This window comes from Etheostoma cragini, chromosome 17 (genome assembly GCF_013103735.1).
Source record: "Etheostoma cragini isolate CJK2018 chromosome 17, CSU_Ecrag_1.0, whole genome shotgun sequence".
Classification (NCBI taxonomy): domain Eukaryota; kingdom Metazoa; phylum Chordata; class Actinopteri; order Perciformes; family Percidae; genus Etheostoma; species Etheostoma cragini.
In genome coordinates, this window is record NC_048423.1 from 23648316 (window position 1) to 23662571 (window position 14256).

General features: G+C 41.2%; 1 protein-coding gene across 2 annotated transcripts; it reads left to right on the forward strand.

Moving 5' to 3' along the window:
* The first annotated feature begins 2494 nt into the window (after positions 1-2494).
* zfp36l2 (zinc finger protein 36, C3H type-like 2) lies at positions 2495-6059 on the forward strand. Of its 2 annotated transcripts, none has more exons than XM_034897343.1 (2): positions 2495-2820; positions 3036-6059. In XM_034897343.1, exons 1-2 carry the CDS (start codon positions 2731-2733, stop codon positions 4233-4235), a joined length of 1290 nt encoding a protein of 429 aa, XP_034753234.1. In that variant the 5' UTR covers positions 2495-2730; the 3' UTR covers positions 4236-6059. The 2 variants fall into 2 exon arrangements, with proteins under 2 accessions (XP_034753234.1, XP_034753235.1); XM_034897344.1 differs by having other exon boundaries at positions 3039-6059.
* The last annotated feature ends 8197 nt before the right edge of the window (positions 6060-14256 follow it).

The window sequence follows — 14256 nt, forward strand, 5'->3', positions numbered from 1 at the left end:
CATTTTTTTGTCCAATGACCTGTTCTTCCTAGACGGAAAGACATTGACCGTCTAACTCCTTTATTGTTTGTAAGTGTAAGTGTGTGAAGAGATAGCTGAGAGAAAACAGGCGGTAATAATAATATGAACACCGTGTGAATATGTGCGCAGAAGCCATAACAATAACTCAGCCCGAGCTTGTTCAAAACAACACTTGTCCTCCTATCAGTGGGAATGTGTGACACAACGGTGTCAGCATTGGGTACAGCGAGCGTTCTGCCTTCTCCACGTCGAGCACGGATTTAAGGTCGGAACAAAACAACTCGGAGCCTAAAACTTCAAGCCCGGACTTCAATGGTGCGATTGTGCAGCGAGACGAGAGTTTTCTCTGACACGTCACCAAAGTTGTATTTCAGTACACGCTTTGACTTCTACTGTATGTTTAGACGAGGTGTTATTTTCCTGTGATATTTAATTTACTGCAGGATTCTTCCCATTGGACTGCGTTTTTATGCTTCCCTCTACTTTTCCTGGTTATGTAATTAGGAGGACGGCACAATGGACTACTGTCCTGTGTGTTTGTGTGTGTGTGTGTGTGTCTCTCTCTCTCTCTCTCTCTCACACACAGCTTGGACCCTTCTCCCTCCATGGTAGCCATGTTCCCTGTTACAGTAAAACTGACGTAATGTTTTGGAACAGCTCGACATCCCCCAATAAAAACAGAGTTGTGTGATGGGGACAGCGGTTTCTGCGGACGAGGACATGTTCAAGGGATTTCTCAGGAGCCTCGTCGCGTCTGTCCTTCACTATTTATCACAGTCCTGGGGCAGCCCTCAGCCTAATTTTAGGGTTGGTAGTAGTAGATTCCATGCTCTTATGTCACTTGTTTTTCGCCTGTTGCTATTTTCCCTTCTCTTCTTTTTTTTTTTTTTTTTTTTATATATATAAAACCTCTCTCTCGGCTTCTTTAACCCAACCTTTCAGCACTTAAAAGAATATTGAATCATGTCACAGAAAGAAAAATCATTTTTGTGACCACTGTACCAATAATGATCCCGTGTGGAAAAGGCTTAATGGTTACCAGTGTCGCAGAAACCGGCAATTTCTGGTGATATGTGTTGCACGACGTTTTTACACCCTCCTCACCAAAATCTTTGTGTTGTGGCGACCTGATATAGAGTCCCGTCCTCTGCTGCCAACACTGCAATCTTTCCACTGTGGTTTTTAGAACTTGACATAACTTCAAGTGCAAAGTAGAGTAGTTTGACATTTTCAAGTGAACATTCTGCCATCCTGAGAAGGTTACATCATGCTGAGACTGGGGCAGCACATTGCAACCGCACTGCACTCTTTGGTTTTACAAAAGGGGGATTGTGGTGACTGGGTGGCTAAATGTGGATGCTTGTGTGTCTGGAGCTCTGCTTTATCCTCCCTTTGGAAAAAGGAGATATAAAAGACCATTTGTCTGTGATAAAAGTGTGATTTTAGTACAGCTAAATGGGCCTGACTGTGCCTTGAAATCTGGTTCCAGCTCTGCTCAGCAGGTGGCGCCCCAGTCTTTCACCAGTCGATTGTCATTTAGCTCTCATGGGGGCAGTGTTGCTCTGCTGAACCACAAGAAACCACATTCCTGCAGTGTGGACTGAGATTTGGGGGGGTGGGAGATTTAAGACTGGCTTTAAATGATTTAACCAAAGTAAATCCATTTCGTGTTCAGAAAGACTCCACGTCTTGTGCTTTAGGAAGAATTTGTAATCATACGTCAACATTTTGAAGTTTAGTGATGAGACATTATGTGCCCTGTGTGAGTACAGTAGGTATTAACTTGTCAATTGTCCTTGTGTAGTAGAGCGGAATAGACTGCAGTTGCACTGTGGAAGTTGATTATGCAACCAGTGGATTCTAAAAATTGTACTGCACTCTGCATGGACTCTATTCCGCTCATACTTGTGGTCTCACCCCATCCACAGGCAGAGGGAGGCAGAGTTTCCTTCCATTACAAATACATATGTCAGCTTCCAAGTGTGGTGGTCCAGAGGCTAGAGCGGTGGCCTTGTAACAGGGCTGGTTCAAACACCAAGGACTCGTGGAGTTAGGGGTGTCTGAGGAACCATTTCCCCTTTCTTTTAAATTCAGTTATGGGGGTTCTGAGCAAGGCAGCCCCCGGCATGCTGCTTTATTAGAGGACTCAGGTGGGAATGTGTGTATGATTAATTTGCTGGCGAACAGCTTGCATGCATAGACGTCCCTTGATAGTTCTCCATTTTTCCTCTGCGAGAGTAAACCAAAAAAGCAAAACCAACTTCCACAAAATTGGTTGTGTGATTAAAAGAAGATGAAAAAAAAGTTTTAGAGGGGTGTGAGGAGGAGGGAGTTACTGGGGTTGGATTTCAAGGCGTGGTGTTACAGAATAGGCGGCCAACCGGTGAATGGAAGTTTTTTTCGGAGAGGAGGCGGTTCCTAGCAAAACTTTGCACCGACTTCAGTTCGCCCCTCCCTGGCCACCGCCACGCATTTATACCCATGCAAAAAGCTCGAGCTCACAGCGAAGCACTCTGGCTCAGCGCTTCTCGAGGGGAGGACGTAAAGCTACAACTCAACAATACAAACCTATCCCCTCTTTTTTTCCTCTTTCTTCTACGGACTTAAACAGCACATAAGCTTTTAAAGTAACTTTTCCACAACCAAAACCAGTCGTGGCACGAACTAACTTTTCCGCACGTCGCGTTCTGGGATCCCGGTCGGTCCTCCATGAAAGAGGGAGTGCGGCAGCAAACTTGGGGAAAAGAGATGTCTGCGACTGTCTTGTCTGCGTTCTACGACATGGAAATCCTTTACAAGGTAAATTCTTGATAATATGTCGAGATATCGTGAAGCACTTTGACTTAACGATAGCAGAATCAGTGTGCTTCAAATTCAGTGGAGTTAGCATGATGTGTTTAGCTGCAACAAGTTGTCACGTTGTAGGCAAACAGTCTTAAACATGCCATGTGGTCAAAATAGTCACGTAATTAGTGCTTGAAGTGCATTGCCAATCGCTCTTTCCTTTCCTTCAGCAGGATAAAAGCATGAACATGAACGCCCTCCACATCAACAGCATGCTGGACAAGAAAGCGGTGGGGGCCCCGGTCACTCCGAGCACCAGTGGCCCCTTCACACCGGGATTTTTCCGCAGAAACTCAACCAGCAACGTGGAGGCTATGAACAACGGCAACAAATACTCGATGGGCTCCTACAGCAGCCTGAAGGAGAACACGCCGAGCAACAACGGCAGCACCACGGCCCTTATGAACAAGGAGAACAAGTTCCGCGACCGTGCTTACAGCGACAACGGAGACCGGGGCGTGCTGCAGCAGAAGCCCGGCTCTCAGATCAACTCCACCCGCTACAAGACCGAGCTGTGTCGGCCCTTCGAGGAGAACGGGTCGTGCAAGTATGGGGAGAAATGTCAGTTTGCTCACGGCTACCATGAGTTAAGGAGCTTGTCCCGCCACCCTAAATACAAAACGGAGCCGTGCCGCACCTTCCACACCATCGGTTTCTGCCCTTACGGTCCGCGGTGTCACTTTATCCACAACGCAGACGAGCGCCGGCCCGCTCCGGCCTCCAACGCTAACATGCAGGCAGGGGAGTCCAGGTCTGCTCGTGAGCTGTGCGGCTACGGTCAGAGGGATGTTCTACCACAGCAGCAGCTCGGCTACACCCAGAGGGACAGACCAAAGCTTCACCACAGCCTTAGCTTCTCCGGCTTCTCCAGCCACCACGGACTCGAGTCTCCCCTGCTCGACAGTCCCATGTCCCGGACCCCACCACCACCCAACACCGTTTCGTCCTGTACCTCCACCTCCAGCTTCTACGACGATGTGCTTTCTCCCAACTCCGTGTCTTGCATCAACAGTGCCTTCTGTTTCCCCGGACAGGACTTAAAAGCCTTACTGGCTCCCCTGGCTGTGCACACCTCAAGCGGCTACACCAACAACCACTCCACCGGTGCCTACTACGGGAACATGCAGAGCAGCGTGTGCCCGCCCTCCCCTCCGACCTACAATATGAGCCACTTGCAGGCTCTGCGCCGCCTCAGCGAGTCACCGGTATTCGAGCCACCTCCCAGCCCGCCGGACTCGCTCTCTGACCGGGAGAGCTATGCGAGTGGGTCCCTCAGCTCTTCCGGGAGCCTCAGCGGCTCCGAGTCCCCAAGTCTGGACGCTGGAAGACGTTTGCCAATCTTCAGCAGGCTGTCGATTTCAGATGACTGATCATGTTTTGTTTTCATATAATATGGATTTATGGACTGGTAAGGCAGGGTGGTTAAGGAGCCAGGCTAGGGGGTGACATTGAGTGAGGTAGACTGTCCTTCAATCAGAGGATCCTGGTTAAGCCCATCACCCCCAGCCTTCCACCCCATCTTAGCAACAACCACCCGGCCAAAGTGCCTTCGAGTAAGACATTGAATCCCTACCAGCTCCAGTGGTGCTGACCCTGCTCTGACCTCCCTGGAGGGGGGCAAGAGAAGATTTCACCCACAGGGATCAAGAAAGCTTAAAACAGTTTAAAGTGTCCTTGACATGGCATTAGTTTAGTATTTTTTTTCTCTTTTGTATGTAATATAGCTGTATTAAAACTTAAGATAGCAAACAGAAGGCATTCCATCAGTGCCTTGCCTGAGGGCCCATGGCAGCCCCCTCTCCCTTTTGCTCTATCAGACAAGCCACACTTTTCCTGGGATTAGATGTGTGGGTTACATGACTTGACAAGAAGAAGAGACTCTAAGCAGTTTTCAGATTTCCTCCCATCCTGCCAAGAATATGCCTTGACTCAAAGTAACATTTTTTTTTTTCTTTATCAAATTGTTTTTTCTTTTCTTTTTTTTTCTGAAAGCTTCAACTTCCATTCCAGATCTGTCTTCTCCCAGCGCCACCCAGTGGTTCGTTTGGTTAGTCCAATTTGTTGCTTGGATAAAAAGTGCTCTTGAGTTGGGTTTGTTTGGGGAAATCACTGCTGATGGTTGAATATATATTTTTTTAGCTGTTTTTTGAGTGATTTGCATAGCTGTGCATAACTGGCTATGGACTATTTAACTTATTTATTATCTTGTGAAAAAAGTATAGGCTACATTGGTAATTTGTGTCCATACTGTATTTATCAAGTATGATGAAGCAATAGATCTATATTCTTTTATGTTTAAATTATGATCGCCATTATTAATCTGCATAAAGTGGAGTGTATGCTCTTTTCACAGTAATATATATATTTTGTTTTTTTTTCTCCTTGTTTGTAACTTCACTTGGTTATTTTTATTGTAAATGAGTAAAAAAAAAAAAAAAATCTTAATTTAAGAGAACATGTGATATTTATTTCATTAATTTTGTTTCCTTGTTTACGTTTATTAAAAAAAGGTTTGCGTGATTGCTGTTTGCTCCTGAGGTTGTGTCAGTGCTGTAGAAGGCTTTTTTTTTTTCTTTTCTTTTTTTTGGAGGATCCCTATTTAGATTTTTCTGTAGAATGTATAAACAATGTGGTTGTACAGACCGTCCAAACCTTACTTTTTTTGTTGATTTAGATCGGACTTCAGTGGCAAAGAACCCAAGTCAATAAATTAACCAAAAAGTATTTTTGTTTTCCTCTCGGTTTGCACGAGGTCACACTGTGATTCCAGCCACGTGCTAAAGAATGTAGCAATCCCTTGTGCCCCAGTATTATTGTGTAGTGCCTATGGGGTTCAATATCTTGACATGCCTTAAAATTAACCAAATAAAGTATTTTTCCTACATGGCATCTTTTATACACATTGTTGAACTGAATGTAGTGTTGAATTCTGAAACAATTTTTTTTATTTTAAGGTTGTACTCAGACACTCTGACAACAGCAACCGGAATCTTTCTAAATCCCCATTCCTCTTATTTGAATTTTATTTTGCTCTGTTTTCTTTTTTTTTAATATATTGAAATCTAGTCTTGAGTTTGCTGGAGAGGGAGGTGGATGAACCCGTTTGGTTTGTACATAGTAGGTACAGGGGGATGCGCACTATGTACTTTTGACTACTTTATCAGAAGTAAAGCTTTTTGAATGTAACAAAAAAACGGACAAAAAGACAACGATAGTTGTAATATTTTCGGGGGGAAGTCAGTTCACTACAAATTGAGTGTGAGACTGTTAACTTTGTACTGTACATTTCTTTTGTAGTTCTCCCAATAAAAATCATCTTGGAAAAGCTTCACGCTGTCGAGCTGTGACTCCAACAATGCAACAGGTGGGACGTGGGGATAAACACGAGCTGCTGATGTTCAGGATAGAGATGTTCTGATACCAATTCATGTATGGGTAGTACCTCAGATACTGCCTGAATCACGAGTATTGAAGTACTAGAGTTTATGCACCAATCTGATACCACACAATGAAGCCCTAAAGAAAATTTACGTTAAAGTAGTTCATTTGTTATTTTTCTGTTCTGACATAAAAAAATAATGGCCTTCACTGTTTGACATGAGAAAGTTTAATCAGACAGACGACAAAGATAGAAATCATATCACATACATACAGCGAGAGTAGTACACAGTTGTTAAAGCATAAGATATATGACACGCTGGTATCGGATCAGTGCTCCGTATCGGCCGATCCGCAAGTCCAGGTATCGGAATCGGTACCATCTCTAGGTCAGGAGCACAACTGCAGAAAGTGGGACAGCTCCCAGGAATGCCTCAGATGTTGCAGCACAACTCCTGTATTCCTCCGCCAGTGGAAAAAAGCCTGGAGGCAGGCGGGACTGAGTCTGCATTGGTACTATCCAACGGGGGGGGGCTCTCCTTAGTATACAGTAAAAGCACTGACCTGTCTCTTAGTTTCCAGATGTCTCTGAATCCCATGTCTTGTCAAACAAAAGAGACATAAACTGAACTGTAGGTGGGCTCTGGTCCAAAAACAATCCGATTCTTGAAAGCTCATTATGAACATGAAAAGGCAACACCACACAAAACGCCCTGAATAAACTGTATGTTATATTACATAATCTGTAATGTTCTGTTATAAACAGACGTCGATGAGCGATATGTCTGCACCACCTGAGGGATGAAGCCTGGAATTTTAAAACGGAAAATGTTTAGGAGCCCAGGTCCTCGGGAAATCCCGCTGAATGTGTCGGTGGCTGGATCCTCGCCATCGGCATACGATTTTAATCTTTTAATACATTGTGTGTTATGATCCTTTTTCTCTGATACACTGGCACTCGCAAAACATCCCTCATTCCTCGGACAGCAGCCACTTGAAGTATATGTGAAGAACAATTGGTGGTCGGATCCTTTAACCCTTGTGTTGTCTTCCCATCAAAATTTGAAATCACCACTTTTGTTGACGCTTTTAATCAATGTTTTTAACTTTTTCTTACAATTTTGACGCTTTTTTCAACACTTTTGACTCTTTTTTTCAATGTTTCTCACTTTTTTTTGCAGTTTTCAACTTATCAACTTCAGTTTTACAGTTATTTTTGGAATTTAAGGCCAACAAACCTCATTTAAAGGAAATCATACCTAATGTTTGAGTGAGAAAAGCAGAAATTGTAAGTTAAAGGAATGTATGTTGATGGATAACCACAGGCTGGAATATTTCAACTTTTACTCAGTGCTACTTACTACTTTTTCAAATGCTATAAAATTGAATAAGACACCCCAAAATGAATGAAAGTAGAGATTTGTACTTGCCAAAGAGCGTTGTGTGGAATCAATCATGTTATTTGGGGGTTTTAAAAAGAACATTGATATAGGAAAACAGGTCAATTTGACACAAGGACAACATGAGGGTTAATTTATTAAAAGCACCTACACAATACTATAATGTAAACATGAGTCATGCTTTCAAAATCTTGCCTAGAAGTAAAAGTACATCAGTATCATTTGCTAAATGTACTTAAAGTATCAAAAGCAATAGTATTTGACTGAAATATGTCATATTAGATTGGTTTTATTGTTGCAGCTGGTCAAGGTCAAGCTTTTTGGATCTTTATAGAAAGTTAGGTTCCCATTGTAGGACAAAGTACTACAGTACTTGAGTAAATGTACTTTCCACCACTGAAAACGTTCGACAAGTTAAAGTACTTATTCCACATTGTAACGATACTCTGTATAGACGGACTAAACGGCTGAGTAAAAGTATGTTCAAGTATCCTCAGGAACACATACTTAAATTATAAAAGTAAAAGTACTCAATGGAGACTAACCCTCACATTTTAGAAACTGGAAAGATTTCAGATGTAGGCTATCCTACTTGTAGACTGATATATTGTTGGGTAGTTTCATTTTTAATAAGACGTATTTTATACAGGCTAGACCTACTACATGTGTATTTCTCTCTGAAAAGTAGTGGAGTAGAAGGAAATAATGGCATGAAAAGTACATACTCAAGCAAAGTACAAGTAGCCTACCTCAAATTTGCGCTAAACAGTTGTTGTCTTCCCGTCAAAAGTGAAAATCAAATATTTTTTTAAACACTTTTTTCAATGTTTGTCACTTTTTTGAACAACACTAACTTATTAACTTTATTTTTACAGTCATTTTTTGAATTTATGGACAATAAACCTCTTATAGGAAATAAGCTCTTACCTCTTATAGGAAATAACCTCTTACCCTTATAGGAAATTGTACCTAATGTTTGAGTTAGAAAAGCAGACATTAGGAATTATTTAGACTAAAATTAAATGAATGGATGTTGATGGATAATAACAGACTGGAATATGTCAACTTTTACTCAATACTATGTTAAAAGCTCTTCAATTTGTTTTCAAATGCTATAAAATTGAATAAGGAACCCCAAAATTAAGGAAAGTAGAGATTTGTACTTGCCAAAGAGCGTTGGGTGGAATAAATCATGTTATTTTGGGGAATTAAAAAGAACATTGATATAGGAAAAAGGGTAAATTTGACACAAGGACAACATGAGGGTTATGTAGATTAGCCTACTTGAGTAAATTTAGCCTTAGTTACTGTTCATTCCACTTCAACCATAACCGTCTAGGAGGTAGGTATGGCAATGCAAGAGAGTAGTGGTTAGTAAAGGACATATAGGAGGTAATTTGTTGCGCATGCGTCACTTTGCAACAAGTAGCATACAAGATGCTAACGAGAGACTTCTGTAATATCAATAGTCAAAATGGACCTACTTAACCGAGTTGGTTTGCTGCTAGCTACAAGTTAGCATCAAACACAGCAAAGGCTGTCAGTTGAATGGCGTTTTGAGCTAACGTTAGCAAACCAACAACCATAGACAGCTACAACGTTTTTGTAATGACTGCTAGCTTAGCTACAAGCTATCAATCAAACACAGCAAAGGCAAATGGCGTTTTGAGCTAACGTTAGCAATCAAACAATCATAGATAACGTTTTTGAAATGATTTCCATCTTCGGTTATTGTTTGTGAGGAGAAAAGTTTTTTATTTCACGGATTTTACAAGACGTTATGCCGTAAACTGACTCACATTGGGGAGGGACATAGACTACCCAGCCACCCCAAAGTTTGCTAGCTAACAAAAACGGAGGCAGCAGTATTTCCAAAGGTTTTAGGGGCTCGGTAACGCCTGAGGAAAGTAAACTCGACGCATGTAAGGCGTAAACATAGCAAAATATATATGTTTTTTAAAACCAAAACGTAGTAGTTTAGATAGCTTGAGTGTATGGGGAACTTTAAGCCTGTGTTGGAGGCTTACAAGTGGAGTAATTGCTCACCGGCGGCATGACAAATCATTGAGATTCAACATCATCAGAATGATGTTATTATATGCTGTTTCACTAATTACTCTTTCACATAGGGCTGGGCAATATATCAATATGATATCAATGTCGTGATATGAGACTAGATATCGTCTTCGATTTTGGAGATTGTAATATCGTGATATGACACAAGTGGTGTCTTTTCCTAGTTTTAAAGGCTAAATTACAGTAAACTGGTGTGATTTTCTGAACTTACCAGACACTTAGTCATTATATTCACATTGCTGAAGATTATTCATCCTAAACCCTAAGTGTGAAGATTTTTTGTCAGTTGTCAACACTACAACATCGATATGGAGGTATTTGGTCAAAAATATCGGGATGTCAGATTTTCTCCATATTGCCCAGCCCTACTTTTACAGTAATCCATCAGATAGCTGAGAGTGGGGGCCAGACAGGCTGAGATGGCTGTAGCTATCAGTCTGGGAAGTGAACACCAGACATGAACCCATAACTGATTAACTCTGTAGCTGTAAATGTGTTCCTACTATGGTGAAGCTGGGACGGAGGTGCCTGTAGCAAGGCAAAACCCAGCCGTCAAATTCACTCACGTCTAGACCAAATAAAAGGGCCTACATGTTAGTGTTGTGGTGTGACTTCCAGGGGCCTTTCAAAGAGGAACTGCTTTTTTTTGCAGGCTATTCTGCGAAGTTATCAGTGGTAGCAAAGGCATTAGGAAAATAAAAGGCCCAAGGAGTCGTGGAGTGCCTGGAGTTCACGCCAAGATAGGGAGAGCTGATAAGGTCCCGGCAAATATTTACTGTGTCCTCAGGGTTTCATAATGAAGTGTTTATCAGAGCAGAGCCAGAGTGCTTCACAATGCGCGGGGCCCTGCCAAGTAGGATCCATGTACCTGTGACTCAGTGTGTGTGTGTGTGTGTGTGTGTGTGTGTGTGGGAACATGAGTGATCGTGGCGCGTTGTGTCGGTCCACCAAACCAACATAATGCATGAAATGTTAACGTTCACATGTCGATAAAAGACGTGTCTATAAAACGTTATCAATGTAAGGATGTGTATGTAGTGGTGTCTGTGTGTGTGTGCGTGCGTGTGTGTGTGTGTGCACGCAGGGGTCTCACTGGTTAATGGATCTGGAGCTCCTACAATGAGAGGAAACACTCTCTGACTTGTGATTAGGGCAGGAAGAGTCCCACTTCCCGGCCACCACCCATTTCCACCTCTTCTTCGTCCTGCTGTTTTTCCTCCTCCTTCAGTTTCCCTTCTCCTCTGTAGTGGCCGCTTCTAGAGGTTACTATTTGTGTTCCATTGCTGCACTGGGGAGCCCGGCTCGTCCTGGTATTGTTTTGGCACGCTAAGCCCAGGCTCGGGGTCAAGTAGTAATAGCACATGCTTTTCTGACTTTGTTTTAGCCTACATGGGTGCCAGATGGGTGGCGTTTTGCCAAATAGATCGGCGGTTATTAATCACTGATGTGTCACAAACCACCCAATTAAAGATAAGGCCCCAGGCTTTGTTTTTGTTGATTAATGATGTAGATGAATACTGAGATTTAAGTGAAATCCGCCTATTTTCAATTAGGTATTAATTGCTACTTATAATTAAAGTGTAGATAATTTATCATTTTAGCAAGGAACTAAAGACCCTTCCTGTTTTCCAGGGCCCTGAGCCACATGGTGTCATAAAACCACTGAAGTGTGTGTGTGTGTGCGCGCGTGTGTGTGTGTGTGACCTAACTTTAAGGTTCAAACAAGCATGTACAGCTGTTAGAGATTCTGGCAATCAATTAAAATGAATCTTATGTGTATTTTAGTTTTTTTGTGGGGGGGCTTTTCACTTTATTATAGTGGATAGACATGAAAGGGGGAGAGAGATGGGGTTGATTATTTGATTACTGAAAGATAGATAGCTAGATAAATAGATAGAAAAATAGCTAGATAGATAGATAGATAGATAGATAGATAGATAGATAGATAGATAGATAGATAGATAGATAGATAGATAGATAGATAGGTAGATATTTATTGATCCCAATAAGATGGGAAATTATGGTGTTACAGCACACACAGCACAGAATATAAATATAAATGAAATACTAGGAAACAATATACATACATACCATATACATGCTTTGCTTGTATTGATAAACCCACAGAGAATCATCATCATGTCTAGAGGGTGTTTAACCCTCATGTTGTCCTCATGTTGTCCTCGGGTCAAATTGACCCGTTTTCCCATATCAATGTTCTTTTTAATTCCCCAAAATAACATGATTGATTCTACACAACGCTCTTTGGCAAGTATAAATCTCTACTTTCATTAATTTTGGGCCGTAAAATTAAATTTTATAGCATTTGAGAAACAAAAATGAAGTGTTTTTGACATAGTATTGAGTAAAAGTTGACATATTCCAGTCTGTGATTATCCATCAACATCCATTCCTTTAATTGTAGTCAAAGTAATTCCTAATTTCTGCTTTTCTAACTCAACTATTAGGTATAATTTCCTATAAATGAGTTTTTTTTACCATAAATTCCCAAAATAAACTGTTGTGTGATGTTGTGTTGACAACATAAAAAAAGTGACAAACATTGAAAAAAGGGACTAAAAGGTGAGAAAAAGTTAAAAACATTGATAAAAAGTGCCAATAAAAGTGTTGATTTTTTAATTTTGACGGGAAGACAACACAAGGGTTAATGTCTTTCAGCTCATTGTTTTTGCTTTGTGGCCTTCAGCTTTATTGGTTCTGTCTCAACACTCTCATTAACCTGGCTTCCAACGGCAGCCGACAGCTGTTTTCCAGTGACAAAACTCTCATAAAGTCACTGTACGCTAGTTACCCAGCACCAAAGGGCAGACTGGCACAGTTAGCGCCTAGCTGGTGAACACAGTGGAGCATTTAGCAGCTAAAGAGACAGATAGTTCCCACAGGAGGTGGTAGAGACCAAAACAGAGCAAAAACAGAGCAAAAATTTGAGGGAATATTGGACTTCTATACATCAGGAGACCCGAACAACAACTCAAAATTAAAGTTAATGTTGTTCCTGTTGTGGCTGAATGTGTAAATAAGAAACTGCTGACTATAATATTCACCATAACTGTAACATTTATTTGGTTATAGGCTATGTCTATGTTGTGTGTAAAACTTGTGCGGCCCCCTATTGGCCAGAAAATCCATTAATGGATGTTTTAAACAACTGAATGAGGAGAATCTTAGGAAAAAAGAAAAATTGTACAAGTCTTAATTTACGTTTAATTCACAAGAAAAAAGTCCAGTTCCAGAATTGTGAGGGACCAAGTCGTTAAGGAAGAGGAATCACAAGGAGAGATCAAAAGTAAGGGCTTCGATTTGCCAAAAAAAAATATTTACAACAAAATAAAGACAGTTGTTGGGCCCGTAAAAGCAATCAATTAAACAGCCGGTAACTAAAGCTCTGAACGTAAGATTAAAGAATCCAAGAGGACGTAGATATTGGCTGATCAGACCAATTTTAACACACAGGGGGAGATATAACAATAACACTACTAGAGAAACACAAAAAACGCGAAATCTAATTTCAAAACTTAGTCCAAATAAAATGTACTATCACTTATCTTAACTCAACAAAAATAATATGCAATATGTAAATCTAAATCCCAGATTATCTAAGGAGAGAACAAAGATACCCCACCCCGGACATATCAAGCAGTGGTAGTGTCCAATTAGGCCACCTCCCCTATAAACCTGCTCCTTCTCCAAGCGCCGCCCCTTTAGTCCAGCAGACTTCCTGGATCCCTCCCGTGTGTGGACTCCAACACTGGTAAGCTCAAAAGAAACGGTTATATAACAGAATGACAAACAAACAGTAACTAATGTTGCACGCCCCCTAAAAGATACTTCTGTAAAATCAACTAAATAAAGTACAATTATGTGAAATGAACCAAGTGTCCTGTAAGTTATTTGTAACTGAATAAATGTTTGCGACAATTGCATAATGTGTATTGAAAAAATATAAACTACACCTAAGGAAAAATACAAGTGCATGATGTTATAGCTCTTAAGCTGGTTGTGTTGCCATGGCTGTGGTCATCATAAGAATGACTAACAATGATGTTTTATAGTTGATGATATTATCTCTCCTCATAAAGACACTCAGTTTGTGGAAGATATGGCCACAATGACCACAAATCTGCCATCTTGGTAGAAAATCTAATCAAATTAGTCAGTAGCATAACACAGTATGGGTCCATTTTGTATTTCCTATGAGTGTAAACTATGATGGGGGGGATCAACATTTGCAGATGATACTAAAATCCATGTCTCTTTGCCTGAGCCTCAACAGTTTAACAAAGTTATTCGCAGAGATGCACAGGAGATTAAGTTACACTCCTTTTATCCCAGTGCAAATATTCCTGATGTAACTTTATTTCATGTATCACAAATGTGAAACTCATCTATCTATCTATATATATAAGCTGTCACGCCAGTATAACCATTGACAAGAGTTCACAAAACATCATCTTGACTTTATTTTCAGGAAGCAGCCACCGGCCCCGCAGTCAACTGAGGTGAACCCCCCCCCCCC